Raw genomic sequence first — 19066 nt, forward strand, 5'->3', positions numbered from 1 at the left:
GAGGCTATTGTGCTCAGTACTACAATAGCAGTAGACATTGGTTCTGGGGAATCTGAGGTCTTGCCTCCCCATTCTTTCTTTTTTTTTAAAATGTATTTATTTAATTTATTTATTTTTGGCTGGGTTGGGTCTTTGTTGCTGTGCGTGGGCTTTCCCCAGATGAGGCGAGCGGGGGCTACTCTTCGTTGCAGTGCGTGGGCTTCTCATTGTGGTGGCTTCTCTTGTTGCAGAGTATGGTCTCTAGGCGCCCGGGCTTCAGGAGTTGTGCCTCGCCGGCTCTGGAGTGCAGGCTCAGGAGTTGTGGCGGACGGGCTTAGTTGCTCTGCAGCATGTGGGATCTTCCCAGACCAGGACTCAAAACCTGTGTCAACTGCATTGGCAGGTGGATTCCTAACCACTGCGCCACCAGGGAAGCCCTTGCCTCCCCAGTCTTACCTTTCATATTTACAGTTTACTCTTTGGTACTTGGGGTTCTGTACCCATCAGCTTGTTGAAACAGTGTTACTGTTAACTGCCAAATCCAGTGGACTCTGTAGGTCTTCCAACCCTCATAATCTCTTTGTAATATTTGATACACTGTTTCCTATACCATGCCCTTCTAGAAAAATCTCTCCATCCCTGACTACAACAGTTTTGATATTTTTTTCTTACTGCTCTGATTGTTCTGTCTTTTTAAAAGATATTCTTTTAAACCACCAGTTCTTAAGGACAAACATTCTTCTCTATCCTCTTTTCCCATTCTCTCTTCAGCATACCCTTTTCATTGGAAATCTTATGAACTTCCACAGCTCTTCTGTGGAAGAGAAAAGGTTGAAGTGAAATAAGATTTGCCTAATACTGTTTCTTTCCTTAGCTACTGTGTTTTGTGAGAACCTTGCTTTAAATAGGACACTGTTTCATCTGCACCTCATCCTATTTTCTGCAGGATCAGAAGCCATCAGTTATTTCCCTTCAGAAGCTCATTGCTAGGGAAGTTGCGAATGAGGAGAGAGGAATGTTTCTGATCAGTGCTTCATCTGCTGGTCCTGAGATGTATGAAATTCATACCAACTCCAAGGAGGAACGGAATACCTGGATGAGGCGGATCCAACAGGCAGTAGAAAGGTAACATTTCCTTCTGTCCATTATTGAGGCAATGGACTTGTTCCATTGGGGAAAATATTCTGTGTCTCCCCTGCATGAAAACTTAGCCTCAGCCAGAAGGGTCTGCTCCCCGCCCCCTGCCCCAGCCTGCAGTAGCCCCTCATCTGCACCTTTTTTTCTCCATGCCTTCCTGCCTGTAACGCCCTGTCTCCCTCTGCCTGTGTGAATCCTGCCCATCTTGGTGCCACTCATGGCTCACCTCCTTCCTGAAGACGTCTTCAGTTCCACTGGTCTCTTCCTTACCTGAAATTCCTTAACACCTGCTCTCAAAGCATTTATTTGGTGCTTGTCATCTTCAGCCTTGCAGCTATTATCTTTTTTATGTATATATGTTTGGTTATTAGATTGGAAGCTCCTTGAGGGCAGGGATCATGTCTGTGTTTCTCTTTGTCCCTAATTCTGAAAAATCATTCAATAAACCTTTTTAGATTGCTGGATCTAAGTGTGCTACATCAACTTACCCCTCATTACTTGTGCAAAGACAGTTTTTTATAAACGGGGGCGTGAGGGTGATCATTCTGAATGGTAACTTGATTAGTTAGATCTTGAATGATGTTGTATAAAATTCCTCCTCCTCCACTGCGCCCCACCCACCCTGGCACCCTACCACCATCCCCTCCAGTCTCTCTACCCTCATTAAGAACGGAAGTGCCCAAATGCAGTAGAAAGCAACAATTATGATTTGAGTTGTACCTACTGGTGGCATTGGTACTGTGTGTGTGTATGAGTGTATGTTTGTGTATGTGTGTGTTTGCTGGAATATTTGAGTCATCCTAAACTGCTGACTTTGAGAGCTATGTTATGTTATGCAAGGTCCATCATATACTCAAGAAAACCAAATCTCTTGGCCAGGGGGCATGATGAATTCTCTTTCTGCTGAATTTTTCTTCTCCGAATAATTCTACTGCCAAGTTCCCATGTCTTTCTAATGAGCCTAAAGATACTTGGATTTGGTTTCAGTTGTCTCTCTTGACTGTTGTCTTTTAAAGTTGCCCAGAAGAAGAAGGGGGAAGGACAAGTGAGTCTGACGAAGAAAGGCGGAAAGCTGAAGCCAGAGTGGCCAAAATTCAGCAATGTCAAGGTATAGTGCAGACGCCTCTCATTCCCGGGTCGTGCAGTTCTCCTTGGAGGTTGGGAAAGCCCAGGTGTCATGAATGGGAACGTATGACTAAATGATTAATTCTGTGCACTGGAGGCCCACCCCGACCACTCTCAAAAAAATACATACAGGGGCTTCCCTGGTGGCGCAGTGGTTGAGAGTCCGCCTGCCAATGCAGGGGGCACGGGTTCGTGCCCCAGTCCGGGAGGATCCCACGTACCGCGAAGCGGCTGAGCCTGTGAGCCGTGGCCACTGAGCCTGTGCATCCGGAGCCTGTGCTCCGCAATGGGAGAGGCCACAACAGTGAGAGGCCCGCGTACCTCAAAAAACAAAACAAAACATAAAAAACATACATACATGCATATATATATATATAGAGAGAGAGAGAGATAGATAGTAGATATCAATAGTAGAGATATATATATGTATATATATATATATATATATATATATACACTGGCACTAAAGGTGCTCAAATAAAATGACTCCCTCCCTCCTTAGTGATTAAAAATATATTTTAAAAATTCTGCATGTAACGTAACAGCAATTGTGGACACTATAGTGCAGATGGGCATTGGACTTGTTGTCTAGTGTTTTGATTTTAGATCTCACACTGTTAGGTCACGGTTGTATGACTTTGGACAAGGAACACAATAGCTCTGGTCCTCAGTTTCCAAACCTGTGAAGTAAGGAAATTAGATGAGCTCAGTGATTCTCATCTCTGGCTGGGCCTTAGAATCACTTGGGGAGGCCTTTAAAAATTCTGATGCCTGGGCCTCACCCTCAATCAGTTCACCCAGAATCTGAGGGCAATGGGCTGTAGACATCAGTATTTTAAACTCTTCCTCAGTGATTCTGAGGCAGACTGAGAACCCCTGAATTCGCTTCTGGTTAAGGTCCCTTTAAGCTCTAAGAATTCTGTGACATGTTGAAATTAGAGGAAGATGATGCATGCGAAGGTGGTTAAAGACATTGGATGTTGAGAAATGAAAACATAAACCAGTATGTTTGGTTTTGACCAGGACTGGCTGAAGGCCGAGCAGTTCCAGGCCTTGCATTGTTTTCCCTTGTGGGAAGCACTCATCGTGGACAGTGCCACCTCAATTTTCATTCCTGACCTTCATGTTTAATCTTAATAGAAAACAGCCTGAATAAACAAAGATCGGCTTTGCAAGGTTTTTGGGAATTAGGGGAATGGGAAATGAAACAAACACTTATTGAGTACAGCAAATTTACAGAAAAGACAAAGGAAGCTCAGAGATGTTAATCACTTGCTGGAAACTACAGTCACCAAGTAGAATAGTTAGGATTTCAACCTAGGTTTGTCCCACCCAATCGATAACTTGTACTTGACCTGTTCAATGTACTGCTTGCTAACTAGCAACATCTTTATCTTAGAGCCTGGATTTTCATTAGTTGTATTCATGTGATAACTTTCGATGGTAAATACTATTTCTTAGAAATACTCAGTAACCAAGACCAACAAATTTGCACATATTTGGAAGAGAAGCTGCATATCTATGCTGAACTTGGAGAGCTGAGTGGATTTGAGGATGTCCATCTAGAGCCCCACCTCCTCATTAAACCAGACCCCGGAGAGCCTCCCCAGGCAGCCTCATTACTGGCAGCAGCACTGAAAGAAGGTAAGTTGCTTCCAAAAGGATGTGGTTCAACAAACTCATAAAATGTTTATTGGGCAGCTACGATGTGCCATGTGCTACGGTCTTGGTGCTGAGGACCCAGCAGAATAAGACAAAATCCTTACTCTCCAGAAACAGAGAGTCCTTACTTATTCCAGAAACAGCAGCATATATTAAAAAAAAAATGTCAGTTTGGTTCAAGTGCCATGAAGAAAAATAAGGGTAAATGGAATAGAGAGTGATAGGGCTGGGAAGTTTCTATTTTTGATAGGATGACCAGAGAAGGCCTCTTTGATATAGTGATATGTGAGTAGACAAGAAGTAAGTGAGAAAGCCAAGTAGATAACTGGGGAAAGAATGTTCCAGATGTAGAGAACAGCAGGTGCAAAGGTCCTGAGGCAGGTGAGTGCCAGGCTTGTTTGAGGAACAGCAAGGAGGACGTAGAGTGTTGTAGAGTGACGTAGGGGTGGAGAGTGGCAGGAGATGAGTCAGAGTTACTTAGGACCGAGATTACATGGACCGGATCAAGGTAAGCACTCAGAACTTCATTCTGAGTGAGATGGGAAAGCAGTACAGGGTTTTGAGTAGAGGAGTGACTTGATTTGTGTTTTGAAAGGAACCCTCTGGGTGCTGTGTGAAGAATAACAAAGTCTAGGGCATAACCGTGGGAGTTGGTGGCTGAAGGAGGGTGGAGGACAAGCTCACTGAAGGGGAAAAAGTTAGGGAGATGATAGGCCAGGGTACTGGAAGGACTGTGTTCACAGAATTGAAATTACAGAGAATCCTGACAAGAGTAGCATTGGGGGAGGTGAGAGAACTTGCACAAGGTGCCATGTCGTTTGAGGAGTCTGTAGATGAATGGCAACCAGGGGGACCAATGAGTGGTCTAATCTGGTGGCATGAACTTCAAGGGAAAAACAGGTTTAGGGAGGAAATGGGGCCAATAGTCTGGAAGTGACAATAGGGACAGAGGGTTTGGGAGATAAAAGAGCCACCACCCGAGAGTGGAAGGGAATGCTGTCATTCAGCACATGGGTTGGTAAATTACAGACCACGGACTAAATGCACCCCACCTCCCACCGCCTGTTTTTTAGCTGTAGTTTTATTGGAACACAGCCACACCCGCTTGTTTCATATTGCCTATGGCTGCTTTCTTGCTACAGGGGCAAAGATGAATAGTTGCAACAGAGACTGTACGGCCCACAAAGCCTAAAATATTTACTGTCTGCAGAAATGTTTGCAGAAAACGTATGCCAAGTTCTGCCTTAGAATCTCAGAACATTACCTATGGAAGAGAATTTAGAAATGATCAAATCTATTGTATCTGTTTCACGATTGGAGAGACTGAGGTCTTAAGGAGGGTGTAGAGGTTGTCTGAAGTGGAGTCCGCTGATGGAATCTCTTACTCATTTATTCATCAAATATTCATTAAGCATCTACGTACTGTGTGCACTATTGTTGGTGCCAACTAAGGAAACAGTAATGCTTTCATAAAAACTTCTAGCTGGGGAAGATAAACAATACACAGAGAAACAAGGTTATTTCAGAAAGTCACAAGAAAATAAGATAATGGGATTGGATGAGGGGAAGGCTTTGCTGTAGAGAGGTCAGGAAAGACTGCTCTGAGATTATATTTTGAGGTGAAAATTGACAGATGAGAAGCCAGCTGTTTGGAGATCTGGGGGAGGACCGTTCCTGGGCAGACAGAATGTGAGTACGTAGCCCCTGCATCTGGAATGGGCTTGGCATGTTCAGTGAAAGAAGGAAGGCAGGGTGACAGGAGGCAGAGGAGGCTGCTATGGGTGGGCAGGGACCAGATCTTTGTAGATTGTGGTTTAAAAAGAGAGAGAGAGAGAGAGAGACATTTTATTCCAAAATCAGTGGAAAGTTAGTTGTTGGAAGCTTTTAATCATGGGTGTAGCATGATCTTATTTATATCTTGAAAAGAATGAGGGTTGCTGAATGGAAAACAAGATCGGAAGGAGACTAGTTTGCCTGGAGACTGTTAGGAAGTGCTTACAGAGGCTGAGATGAGAGAGGCTGGGGCCTCGGTCTAGACCAGGACTTTTGGCAATGCAAGTAGAGAGAAGTGGGCAGAGGCAAGGTAGATTTTAGAAATAAAGCCAGAAGAACTTCCAAATGGGTTGACACAACCAGGGACCATCTCATTGTCCCTGACGATGTCTTTATCAAATAAGTCGCGCACTCTCAATTTTAGCCTGTGCTGCTGGGCATTTTGTGATGCTCTGATACCTGGATGGTAGAACTTGGCACTGATCGTGCACTGCCCTGTAGTAGAGTTAGTTGTGTGTGTCTCTTTCCTTCTCTAGTCTGCAAAGTCTCCTTATTAGTTAACAGATGCCCAGTGGCCCCCAGAACAGAGTAGGTGCTCAATGAGTAGCTGCTAGATTGAATCACTGGACAGAGGGTTTTAGAAATATTTGCAGAGTCCTCAGAATTATACTATCCTATGAGCTAGTTGGAAATTTTTAATTGTAAATAAGAACTTGACTTTCTTGGTGTGGCGTTTCCCAGTCTTACCAGATCCTAAGAGTAGCCATTGGTGCTTGTTTAAAATTCAAATCCCCTGTTTTCTCCTCTGGAGAATCTGATCCAGTAGGTCTAGGGTGAAGATTGGGAATCTGTATTTTATTTAAGGCACATTTGGGGAAATACTCTTTTGAAGAATAGCTAATATTTCTGAGTAGCAAGTTTTAAAATCCTAATGCCTGGGGACTTCCCTGGTGATCTGGTGGTTGAGACTGCCCTCCCAGTGCAGGGGGCCCGGGTTCAATACCTGGTCAGGGAACTAGATCCCACATGCCACAACTAAGAGTTCACATGCTGCAACTAAAGATCCTGCACGCGGCAAGGAAGATCCTGCGTGCTGGAACTAAGACCCGGCGCAGCTAAATAAATAATAAAAAATAAAATCTTAATGCCTAATATCATATTTAAATTAATTGATTTCAGGAAGATTTTTTAGCATACTAATTTACTGGAAGTTGCATTTGAGTTATTTTTATACTGTTTGTTTTTTTATTGAATTAATTCTCTATCATAAAGTAATGCTAAAAGTATTGGTCTAGATTGCGGGTTGGTAAACTTTTTCTATACAGGGCCAGATAGTAAATATTTTAGGCTCTGCAGGCCATATACAGTTTGGGGAGCACAATCTTCTTTGTGCATGTGTGTGTATTGTTAACAATGCTTTAAAAAGGTAAAAGCCATTTTTAGCTCCTGGGCCATATATATATATATATATATATATATATATATATATATACACACACACACACACACACACACACACACACACACATATATTTTTTAATTTACTTTTGTTTTCCTCCTTCTCCTTAGCCGAGAGCCTGCAAGTTGCAGTGAAGGCCTCCCAGACGAGCGATGCGTGTCAGTCACCCAAGGAAGGTTGTGGAGAACCTGCTTTGCAGGATGTGTTCAGTTCTCAGGACGCACCTGGATCACCTACTGCTTGTAAGTGAGCATGTAGCCTTTGCAGTGAGCCTGGGCACAGTCCCTGGAGCATATAGTGGGCACATAAAATGAAGGCAATGACTCTGTCCTGATTTGAAGGGTACGAGTGTATTCTTTTGAAAAAAACCTGAGAATAAATATGCTAGCCTCCTTTACCTATAGAAGTGACACTGGTGTTCCAAGGACAAGGACTTAAAGAATAGTTTGTAGGTTATACTGCCATTACCCAGGGAAGCTGTGTACTTTGTTCAAACCCTACCCCGTCTTGTATTTGCTATGACTTGCTGAATACAGTCTTGAAAGAGCTTTTACACTTTTTGGTTTTTTGGAAAAGGGTCCCTGCAGTTCATTAAAGAATGAATGGACCTTTACCTTAATCTCATATCGTCAACTCAGAAAACATAATTCAGAAAACTAGAATCTAATGCATATATGCACACATGCACATGCACAGACACAGAGACAGACACACACACACATGAGGTTTAGTGTTCGGGTTAAAGGCAGAAATGCCGGAAGATTCTTGATCACTGTTATCATACACTTTAGCTGAGGTCAGAATTCATTTATTAAACTGTGTTTCAGTAGATTTTAAATACAGAAAAATAGAACGTGGTGAATTGATTTAGGTAATTTCTCAGAACCGAATTATATGTATAGTTGTGAGCTAAATATTTAGTTCCCTAGAGGTTTCTGAGGTAGGACCATAAAGGATATAGTTTTCATTATGTCCTGGTGATTAACAACCTTACTTCCACCAGGTCTTCTGTGCACAGATAAAATGTCTTTAGTAGCTAGAGATTGGAGGATTAAATTGTCTTAGAATTTCTTTAACAGCATCCCTTGGTTAATTAAGGTACATGGAAGCAGTACAGTTTTAAAGTTCTATACATTTTTTTTTAAACCAGAGCTAATAATTATTCTTAAGTTCTACTTTATCTAATCCTGGGTTTCTAGTTTCAGGATGTGCACATGTGTTTTTCATTTGGACACAGCCCAGACTTGTCAGGGGAGTTGTACTGCCCCAGGTGATTGGCTTTTTAAAGAAGAGCCTGCTGACGCCATTGAGGAAGTTCTAGCTAAAAATACGGTGTAGGGATCTGCCAGTCTCAGCCTCAGCCCAGGGACAGCTGGACAGGCTCCACTCAGCTCCTGCAGCTGCTCAGAGCACAGGCCGCACCTACCTCCTGTCAGACCAGGCAACGAAGGCTCTCCCCGTCTGTGTCCACATCTCCCCTGACGTCTGCTAGAACCATGGGAGGCTGTTTACAGTGGCTTGAAGTCAGGGTTCACGTAGAGGAGGGGCAGGTTGGTGGGGTCTTGTACCGGTTTAGTCTCGTGCTGGGGTTTAGTGCTGGGCTGGATTGGAACACGGTGCTACAAGAGTTTGATTCTCTCTCTAGAGTTGATGAGGGTCAGAAGCACTGTCCTGAACGGAAGTCTGTAACTGGATGGTTTGGTTCTGTGATTGACTTGGAGGACTGGGTCCTTCTAAGTCGGGCCCCTGTCCGTCTGAGCTTACAGACCAAGCAAGGCCCTCTATTTTTAGCCCTTGAAATACCTAATCAGGTGGACAGGTAGAATCTACTTACTGTGAAATTCGGAAATTCTGAAATAGAATACAGGAGCAGAGAGACCTGGTCCACGCCACTCTTCTGGCTTCATTTGGTTCACCATCAGCTCCTTTTCCCATTTGATGGTCCTCGTATCTACTGGGGGGAAGAGAGAATGGCTAAGTCTCTGGTAATGCTTTTGGCATCTCTCTAAGAGTTAAGAATAGTACCCAAGAGTCCAACCATTTTTTGAGTGACAGAAGAATCTCTATAAAGTGTTTGTTCACTGTAGTGAAAAAGTGTTGACTAGCTTGGGCAAAATGAACTTAATTTTTAGTTGATATAATTTGGAGCTATTTCTGCTTAAACAAAAACGTCTTTGGAATAAAAGAGGCCTTTGGAATCTTAGAGGACTGTCATTTCCCAAAGTGTTTTCTAATTAATTTAAATAAAGAAAAAATATTTCCTTCATCAGTAATGAAGTTTCAAGATGGCACAAAGCGAATATCTATTTCACCAGGGTCCTGATTGGACATGGTTCCAATGAGACTCTGTGTGTGAAAGGGCTTTGGAAAGTCTAGTTTTAATATGTGCAAGGTGAGCATGGTATAAATTTTAACTGAGTTCACGTGGGTAAAGAAAGAAAATCCCACCAATGGAGATTTAATGGATGGCGTGAAGTCTGTATTTGGTACTTAAACATATCTCTGGACTAGAAATATCTCTGTGTTTTCATATGTTAAATATACAGTATTTACAGTATTTGTGAATTTACAGCATAAGTAAGAATTGTGAGGGAAAAAACACACTTGGAAATTATTTTAAAAATTAAGTTATTTGGAGATAAGGACAGCTTCTCAGTTTGTATGACTCTGAGCTCATAAAGTATTAGCCGTCTTCACCTGCTTAGAAACATGTTTCATTCCTGCCATTGGATGCCTCCCTTCTAACCTTGTTTACGGCTCTTGTACCGGCCCTAAGGGAGCCTTTCCCAGACCAGTCTCCTTAGACCAGGCCTGCCAGCCCTTGATTTTCTTCCATGGTGCCTGTTTTCAATTTAACCCCCAGCAGGCGGCTTTTCCTATTAAGTGAAAGTGAGATGCAGAATCCTACCCTTTTGGTACCACAAACACCTCTCCGCTAGAAAGAAAGAAAAGTAAAAAGATGGGTGACAAGGGATGCTGTGGGTCAGTTTGGCCATCTACTAGTGTGTAAGCTCCCTGGGGGCAGGGACTCTGCACTTTGCTCTGTACTTTTTTAGCACCTCTTATAAGAATATTCTATACATGTGATGTTGTGATGTTTCTTATCTTGGAATATGTGTCAGCTGAGTACAAAGAACCCAGTCTACTGGCTGATGTTTGATGATGTCCTTTTTGTTTCTGTCTCAATGGTGTGCTTCCAGCACTAGTCACAGAAGGGACAGGAGGAAGAGGCTGTTGGGATGTGGATCCTGGGACCCAGGGTGTGGGAACCGACCTGGCGGTCTCTGATGCCGGGGAGAAGGTATTGTGAACTGATTTGTTAGTAAACAGCAGCGGTTACTTTGTGTAATCAAACAACCTCAGCTCCTGGTGTGTCCACGGCAGTGAATAGTCCGCAAGCGTTCTCCTGCATTGTTCTCAATTTCAGTATTCGTACTTGAACTTTCCAACTTTTTTCTCCTTAAAATGTTCTTGCTTTTCTGATATCGTGTAGGTGTAAACCAAGAAACCAATGAAAAGTTATTAAAAAGATTTAAAACTCAAATGTTTATTTGTGTGTCTGCGCTTTTGCTTCTGGTCTCACTTTCCGCCCTGCCAACCTCAAGCTTTTCACCCACTACATACAGTAACTCTTGGCTGAGAGGTGGTCCTGGACATCCAGGCCCTTATGCAGCCAGGTGGTGCTAAAGTGGCAGAAACAATTTTGACTTTGGAATATTCTGGCTTCTTCACTTTCTTTTACCTTCCTCTCCTTTACGATTGTTTTCCTGTCACCACCCCTGTTGTCACCTGCCTTTTTGTGATAGACTTGTAATCAACCTAACCAATTTCTGCTCTGGGGCAAAGTGATTCCAAACACCTTTTTTTTTTACGTACTATACACATAGGTTATAACACACTCTTTTAAACATTAAGTGCATGAAATTTTCTGTTAACGTCAAATGAAACTGAGATGTCAGAGAGAGAGAGGGAGTAAGAATATGATTCTGAGAAGTGGCTAGTGGGCCTTCCCAGGATTATCTGGGGCTCAAGAGCTTAACTTTATCTAAAATCGAATTAGGCACATTACCAGATACCACTGTGTGTTAATGTGGGAAGATGACATCTGTCAGATCTTTATGTAACGTTTTGTATATCATATATATATTTGTATATATTACATATGACTGAGAAACCAAAGATATTTTAAGAGCCATAGAAAAGATGGCTGTGATTTAGTGTTTTTTTAAACTTCATAGGCCAAAATGAAAATAGTCGTTAGAGTTTACTCCGCTTACTCTGACTCTGAGCTTTCTAACTTATTTCTTCTTAAAACATTCCTGCTTTTCCATCCTTTTCAGGGCAGACTTCACTTTCAAGCCTGTAGCTTCCAGCTGCTTTTATGTTACTGGGGGGGAGGTTGGGGGAGGGCTGAGTAGGAACAGCTTTCTCTTGAATGGAAAGCTGAGGTGGTTCCCACCCCTAAAGCCCTCCCCTTCCATGATTCAGTGACAGGTAAGAGGTTACGTGTTCAGGGTGCTCTTTGGATGAACCTACCTGGAAAATGTTGCCATTCATAAGGAGGCATTTTTAGAAACGAAATGAACTGACATACACGGCAGAATCGTTTGAAATCACACTTTAAATAAGCATATGATGGGTATTTTGTAATTATCTTTCTTAATATGTTAAGGTTTAAAAAAAAAAAATTTCTGAAAGGATTTTTCAAAATTACTGATTTGTAACCCAAATGGCAAAATATCCCGTGTGTAAAGCACTTACTGCAGCTATGCACGTTCACCACAAGGTGGCAGACGAACTCCATTAAAAAGATGATGTTCAAAATTCCTGCCTGGTATCAAACCAAGTGCATCTTGGGAATAAGTAACTACACGTAGCACAATCCAGCTCATTTCTATGTTTCTTATGTGTGTAGAATATAAAAATTATACCCCACACAATCTTTTTATTACAAAAGCACTGGGATGTGGAGCAAGGACAGAACCAGAGGAGCAGAGAGAACTCCGGAACTCACTACAGAACAGGGGTTCTCAGCCCCGGTTATCTTCCTGAGGGTTGGGTGCAGATCTCATGACTAAACTCCATCTCCTTTCCCATCGTTTGTCCTTCCCCTGTTTGAGGTGCTGCTAATGACGTCTTTCATGGGCAGTGTTGGGGAAGGGTGACGGGCGGGAAGAAAAGACCTGGCTAGCTCATCATGGCCTCATCAGCCTGAACTAACTGAAGTCAACAAGTCTCAGGTTACCTGAGAACTGTTTCCTGCGGTTTCAATTTAAAGCTGCTCAGACAAGACCACAAGTGGTGTGCCGGAGACTGTAGGAGGGCAGGGAATCTGATGATCCCCATGGCGTGAGGTGTGGAGGGCCTAGTGGTCCCTCACTCTTTATCTATAGAATGGAATGTGCGTGTCCATTACATTCCAGGCAGCGTTTTTAGGTTTGCAGGTACAGTACTGAATACAGATGAAATCTTGCTACTCGTTGGCTTACATCCTAATGAGAGAAAAGAGACAACAAACAAATAGACAAATGTTGAATTCTGAAAACTGGAAACCCTCCCTATCCACGTGTGCCCCCAATGTGTGCAGTGGAGAGGCAATGAGTGAGGTAGAGATGCATCCCCCGGGAGCACATGGTCTCCGGTGGCCTCATTCAAGGCCTCTGCTGACAGGGCTTCTACTAAGGCGCTCATGCATGGGCCCAGTGAGCTCTGAGAGGGGGCACCTGGAGCTGGCCAGCTGAGCGCTCTCCTTTGGGCTGCCTCTGGGTCTGGTTTCTCCTCCCAAACACTGTCTGTTGTGGCTTTGTAAATCTCGAAGTGAGTTAGAGACCAGGCCTGATGATCTCTGGCTTCCAAATCTGGCCTCCAGGATGGAAGCTGGGCCCAGGAGACAACTTCAACCTGGGCGCAGAGAGCTCCCTTTACAATACGGTTTGCACGAGGTAAACATTGTCACTTGGAGCCTGCAGCGCTCCTTGACCATCTTCCCTGAGTGTTTTAAGGGATGGCTGGATGGAAAGTTGCCATGCATCTCAGATACCAAGTCTGCACAGAGGGGGTTCTCTCTCATCAAGTGGTGGTTTAATTCTACAGGCTTTGATTTCTGGGAGGAAACAGTCGCTACGGAAGAGTTGAGAGAGAGAGGAGTGATTTCCCTGAGGTCGTATACTGTGGGACAGTACAGTGCAGCTTTTCAAGAGTAGAGTGTGTTCATTTTCTTCTGTTTTTATATATTTTAGGTGGAATATAGAAGTTTCCCAAGTTCTTCACAGTCAGAGGTGAGCTCTGCATACCTTAAATATGTTACCGTCCTTTGTTTGTGGATAGTGAATGCTTTTTCAAAAATTTGACACTCACAATCTTATTTTTCAGATTATACAAGCGATACAGAATTTAACCCGTCTCTTATATAGCCTTCAGGTAACTATGCTTTGACCCTGTGAATGTTTCTCTTCATGCAACTCACTTTATTCGATGAGTCCTGGACTTTAAAAATTAGAACATTTGAGAGGTAGTGAATGATCTTAAAAGAACACCAAGCCTCACCCCAAATGTAACTCAGCTAGATGCTTTGAACTTCACCTGGTTTTGTAATCACGAGGCATCACCACTACTACAGTTTATACCATTCTTCTCTGAAACCATAAAACAGTTCATATCTTTAAAAAATATTGATGAGTATGATCTGGCTTGAAGTTTACAATGAATCTCTTTCTTAGGTGAGTATAGCATGACTTCACATTTTCTGGTGAAAACTTAAATTCACACCTAAACTTTTTTCACTTCCACATGTGGCCTTTAGGCCTTTGGGGCAATTAAATAATTCATAAACTCTTTCATTGTTTTCTTGGTTCATCCACCTAACATTTATTAAGTTCCCTCTCTGGGCCTGGCACCGTGATGAGGGCCAAGCACACAAGGACAAGTGGTCCACAAAGTCTACCATCAGACGGCTCACTGTCTGTCCAGGAAAGACAGGCATTGTGAAAATGAGGACTCTAAGGCTGGATGATCCCTTAGGTCGTGCACAAGAAAGGCTGAATACATACAGTTGCTTAATTTGTGAGTTAAAAAACATTTTAAAACGATGTGAAAGCAATGTTTATAGACAGATTTATAGAAAATCTTGATACAGGTACATAAAGTAAAATGACTTGTGATTTTGTGAGAGAATTACTGTTGTCATGGGGGTATGTACCCCTCTAGGTTTTTGCTGGTGTTTTTTTTGCTTGTTTTTTTTTGTTTTTTTTTTTTTTGCGGTACGCGGGCCTCTCACTGTTGTGGCCTCTCCCGTTGCGGAGCACAGGCTCCAGACGCGCAGGCTCAGCGGCCATGGCTCACGGGCCCAGCCACTCCGCGGCATGTGGGATCTTCCCGGACCGGGGCACGAACCCGTGTCCCCTGCATCGGCAGGCGGACTCTCAACCACCGTGCCACCAGGGAAGCCCCCTCTAGTTTTTTGAATCATTTTATACATACTCTTGGAACCTGTACCTTTCTATGTCATCACTTGCCTCTATAGCATGATTTTTAATGGTTGAATAATATTCAGGGCTACAGAATTTATCCATTCCTCATAGTTTATACTTTTGTGTTAATAACAGTCTAGCACACATCCTTGTGCACTGATCTCTTTGAACATATGTGAGTGTTTCCTTAGGATAAATTACTGAAATTAATTTTTGAGGTTTTTGATAGACATTGCCAAAATAATCAGCACCCCTCTCTACTTGTCCTCAATTTGAAAATAGGTCAAGTTAGCTCACGATCTTAATTTGCATTTTTTTTGGTTACTACTGAAATTAAACGTTTTTCCCCACTGGTTTATTGTCATTCATATTTCATATCTTATACCTGTTGAATATTAAAAGAAAATAAGGAAAATAAAAGTCTGATTTTAAGGTTTGTTTTTTTTTAGATTAGAACACATTTCTCTTTATAATAAAAGTGAACAGAAAATCAGGTTACAGTGGAATAACAGGAAAAGTAAACTTGACCTAATTAACATACATAAAATAATACACACAAGAACTGAATAACACACATTCTTTTTAAGTACACCTGGAACATTTCAAAAATTTACCATATTATGGACCACAAAGTAAGGTTCTACAAATTTCAAGCAACTAAAATCATACAAAGTATATTCTAGGGTCACAGTGCAATTAATTTAGAAACGAGTATCAAATATTCTACTGGAATATCCCTGTTGATTTAGAAATTAAGAAAATATATGCTTAAGTAAATCAGGACTCAATGAAGAGAATATATTGAAGATTATAAAATAGTTTTAACTGAAGGATCATAAAATTACTAAGTATCAAAATATGTATGTTATAGTTAGAGTCATGCTTAGAGAAAATTTAGAGCTTTAAAAAGCACATATTCAAAAAGAAGAAAAGCTAAAAGTCAATGAGTTATGCATCTATCTCAAAAAGTTAAAAAACAACAAAATAAAATCCAAAGGAAGTAGAGGGAAGGAAGAAATAAAGTTAGCATAAATTATATAGAAAATAAATAATAGAAAAGATCAATAAAATTCAGATATTGTTTCTTTTAGGACATTAGTAAAATTTTTAAAACCTCATATTGATACTAATGAGAAAAAAAGAAAAAGGCATGAAAAAAATCATTATCAGCAAGAAAAAGGGGACATGGACATAGATTACATACACCTGGAAAAGTTTACAATAGGGTAATATGGACAACTTGTTGCCAATTTGAAAATGTTGAAGTAATGGAAATTTCTATTTGAAAATAGGTCAAGTTAGCTCATGATCTTAATTTGCATTTTTTGGGTTACTACTGAAATTAAACTTTTCCCCACTGGTTTATTGTCATTCATATTTCATATCTTATACCTAATTGAATATTAAAAGAAAATAAGGAAAATAAAAGTCTGATTTTAAGTTTTTACCAGAAAAAAATATCATGCTACATTTGCTGTTTTCTTATTAATACTTTGCATCAAGACTTCTTTTATGTTCTATTGATCATCTTCCTATTCTTGATCTAGTACCACTATCTTATTTATTAAAGTTTTGGATTACATTTGAATGCATGACAGTCTTCTCTTATTATTTTCCATGTTTGTCTGTATGTTCTTTCATAAGAGCTTTTGAATCAGTCTGACAAATTTCTTAATCTTCTACTGAGACAGTTAAATTAAAATATTACTATATTTATGAATTAAATTGGGGAGGATTGACACTTTTGCAATAATTGGTTCTCTTGTCTGAAAACATGTTATTTTATGTTCTGCTGGAAAGCTTTGTAATTGTCTTCGTTTAGGTACTTTTTTTTCTGCTAAGTTTATTCCTGGATATTTTTGTCTCTTTGTTCCTATTGTGAATGGAATTTTTTTTTTTTCATTCTGTTTCCCCAATGTTGGTTGCTGGTATAAATACAGGTATTGGTTTTTTATATATTTTTTAACTGGCCAACTCATTGAATTTTTGTTTTTTTGTTTTAATAGTTTTTCTGTTGATTCTTTGGACTATTCCAAGTAGAAAGTAAAAAATTGAAAGCAGTGGTATTTTGGCTACTCTTCAATAATTATATCAATTTCATTTTCTTGGCTTACAGCTTTGGCTAGAAATTCTGAAATGTCTTAAATAATAGTGGCAATAGTAAGCACCCTTGTCGTATTCAAGATTTAGTGGGAATGCCTTTAGTGCCTTATATTAGATATGCTGGTCTGGGGTAGATGGTCTTAGAGATTAATTTCTCATGTAAAACAAATATCCTTTCTTTTAAACTTTAACTGAGAAGGGGTATAGTTTGCGTGCACTTCATTAACTTTTGGGAGATGAAAACATTGAGTGTCCCAGCTTGTGTTGCCTGATGAAAACATTCACAAGGTCATATCTCTTCTTTTCAACCTTGAATGCAGCCCTCTGTGGATTCAAGGTTCAGAAAAGCTGGATGACCTAAATGACCTAGTTTTTGCAACACTGAAGCAAATACCAAATTCTATAGTGGGTTCTCTTAACCAAAGCTTTTGAGCTGGTCTAAGGATATGGGCTGTCAAAGATTTCTGTTCATGGCACAGTCGTCTCTTTTGAAGCTGAATGTTTTATGCATGATTAAAGTTTTTACAAAGGATTTTTGAATCAGATGAAAATGAAATTTGATCCTATGTTAGAAGAATAGAATTAGAGATGAGGTATAGGCAAGGCAGAAAGGAAAGGACACAGTTCAGCTGAGAAAAATTAAGAGAGAGCGAATATACATGTATAACTGAATCACTTTGCTGTACAGCAGGAATTAACACAACATTGTAAATCAACTATACTTCAATATAATTAAAAAAAGAAAAGGAGAGAGAGTGAATTGGGAATTTTCCTAAACTTCAAAAGCAAGCGTTATTCTCTGTCCTAAATGTAAATGTAAACTTTAAGTGTGAAGATGAATATCCAGTCTTCAGATTTCACCTCTCTGCTACAGAAGGGAATAGTCTTATCTCGAATGTTAAATATATATGAAGAATACTTCAGGGTAGCATTTAATTAATCTAATTGTAATCCTTACATGAGACTTTCCATTGCCTATAGCAGTTTTGGCATATAAAATGTTGGATTTTTTGTTTGTTTGTTTTACTCTGATGATGCCCTTAGGATTTGTTAGAATTAAGTGGTGATGTGCAGTCTACAGTTTGCTTTAGCCAGGTCAGCAGAGTCCTGAATGGCTTATTATTTCATATTTAAATATCAAAGTTATTAGTACCTCTTCTCAATGGTATCATTGTTTTCTTTATAATAACTGCTAAAAGACATTAATCAAATATTCATGTGAATTTGAAATTTTTTGAATTGATTTTCAAATTTAAAAACATGAAGTTTATTTCAAAAGGCCCCACTGAATACATTTTTGAGTCTTACTCCAAGACAAATACCAATTTAAAATATACCTTAGTTCTTTAACCTTCAAAAGCATGGGAAACTGCTGAGTTAACAAATAACTAATGGTCAAATCCCCATCTTCCCAGCATCTGTTACATGGACAGCTTTTTAAATTTTTAGGAAAGAAAAATGAGAATTTATCCCTAGGAGAGTAATAATTTCTCATAACGAGTCACAACGTACACACACATACCCAGTATGTGGCCATTTTCAATTTGTCCCTTTTCTGTTTCTTTGTGCTTTCATTGGGGACTTTTAAAATTAAAGCCTTCCAGGGGCATTTACAGATATTTTTTTGTTTTGTTTTGTGGAATCCTTCCAAAACTTGTCAGTTATTTCCTGTGATACTGCCAAACTTTTTGTAGGCAGATGCCGTAACTCAAAATGTTTTTTTAACCTGGTTGGTAATGTCCTCTGGGTTTTAGAGTATCTGTGTCCCTGGTTGGTAATGTCCTCTGGGTTTTAGAGTACCTGTGTCCCCTGAAGCAGTCCAGCCTCCTTTTAGCACTCTATTAAACAAATGAATTTCAGCTTAGTGTTTTGTGCATGACCTTCCTGCTGTAATACAAAGAAATAGCAGTAATGAGACTAGCTTTACCATTTATACATCTCCTAAACATGATATTAACTGCTGTTCTTGGGCATTATATTATAAAAAAAAGGTTATTTAGCAAAGCTTCCAAGTGGCTGACTTTTATTTTTATGTCTTCATGTATGTCATATAGCTTAAGTAATTTCTGGTTTGAGACTCAAAGGGTACTACCAGATTTATATAGATTCTTAAATTCTCCTGAATTACTGACTGTCAAGACCTCAGAAAAAGAATGAGGCATAGCACAGGAATGCAGAGTCCTGTGAATTTAGGTACTGAATTCTTATTGCTTAAATATTATCCAACAACCAGCAACAAACCGCATTTCCAAAAGAGGGGATGAGTATTGCTTCTGTGCTTTATTTCTTTTGTGTATAAATTCCAGGCCATACCACTAAGGAAATGCAGACAAGCCTATTTGAAGTGCCAAGGTCAGTC

The 19066-nt window shown here is 40.4% G+C and overlaps 1 protein-coding gene across 2 annotated transcripts in view; it reads left to right on the forward strand.

Annotated features, from left to right (window-relative positions):
* ARHGEF28 (Rho guanine nucleotide exchange factor 28) overlaps window positions 1–19066 on the forward strand; it is a 309995-nt gene that overhangs the window by 260250 nt on the left and 30679 nt on the right. For both annotated transcript variants that reach the window (XM_029216894.1, XM_029216896.1), the window contains 7 exons: window positions 926–1104; window positions 2133–2224; window positions 3703–3885; window positions 7246–7377; window positions 10336–10436; window positions 13375–13413; window positions 13508–13555. In XM_029216894.1, coding sequence (XP_029072727.1) covers window positions 926–1104; window positions 2133–2224; window positions 3703–3885; window positions 7246–7377; window positions 10336–10436; window positions 13375–13413; window positions 13508–13555 — 774 coding nt within the window. The remainder of the gene's footprint in view (window positions 1–925; window positions 1105–2132; window positions 2225–3702; window positions 3886–7245; window positions 7378–10335; window positions 10437–13374; window positions 13414–13507; window positions 13556–19066) is intronic.

The sequence above is a fragment of the Monodon monoceros genome, unplaced genomic scaffold (genome assembly GCF_005190385.1).
Source record: "Monodon monoceros isolate NGI ecotype Baffin Bay Population unplaced genomic scaffold, NGI_Narwhal_1 Super_Scaffold_12, whole genome shotgun sequence".
NCBI classification, from domain to species: domain Eukaryota; kingdom Metazoa; phylum Chordata; class Mammalia; order Artiodactyla; family Monodontidae; genus Monodon; species Monodon monoceros.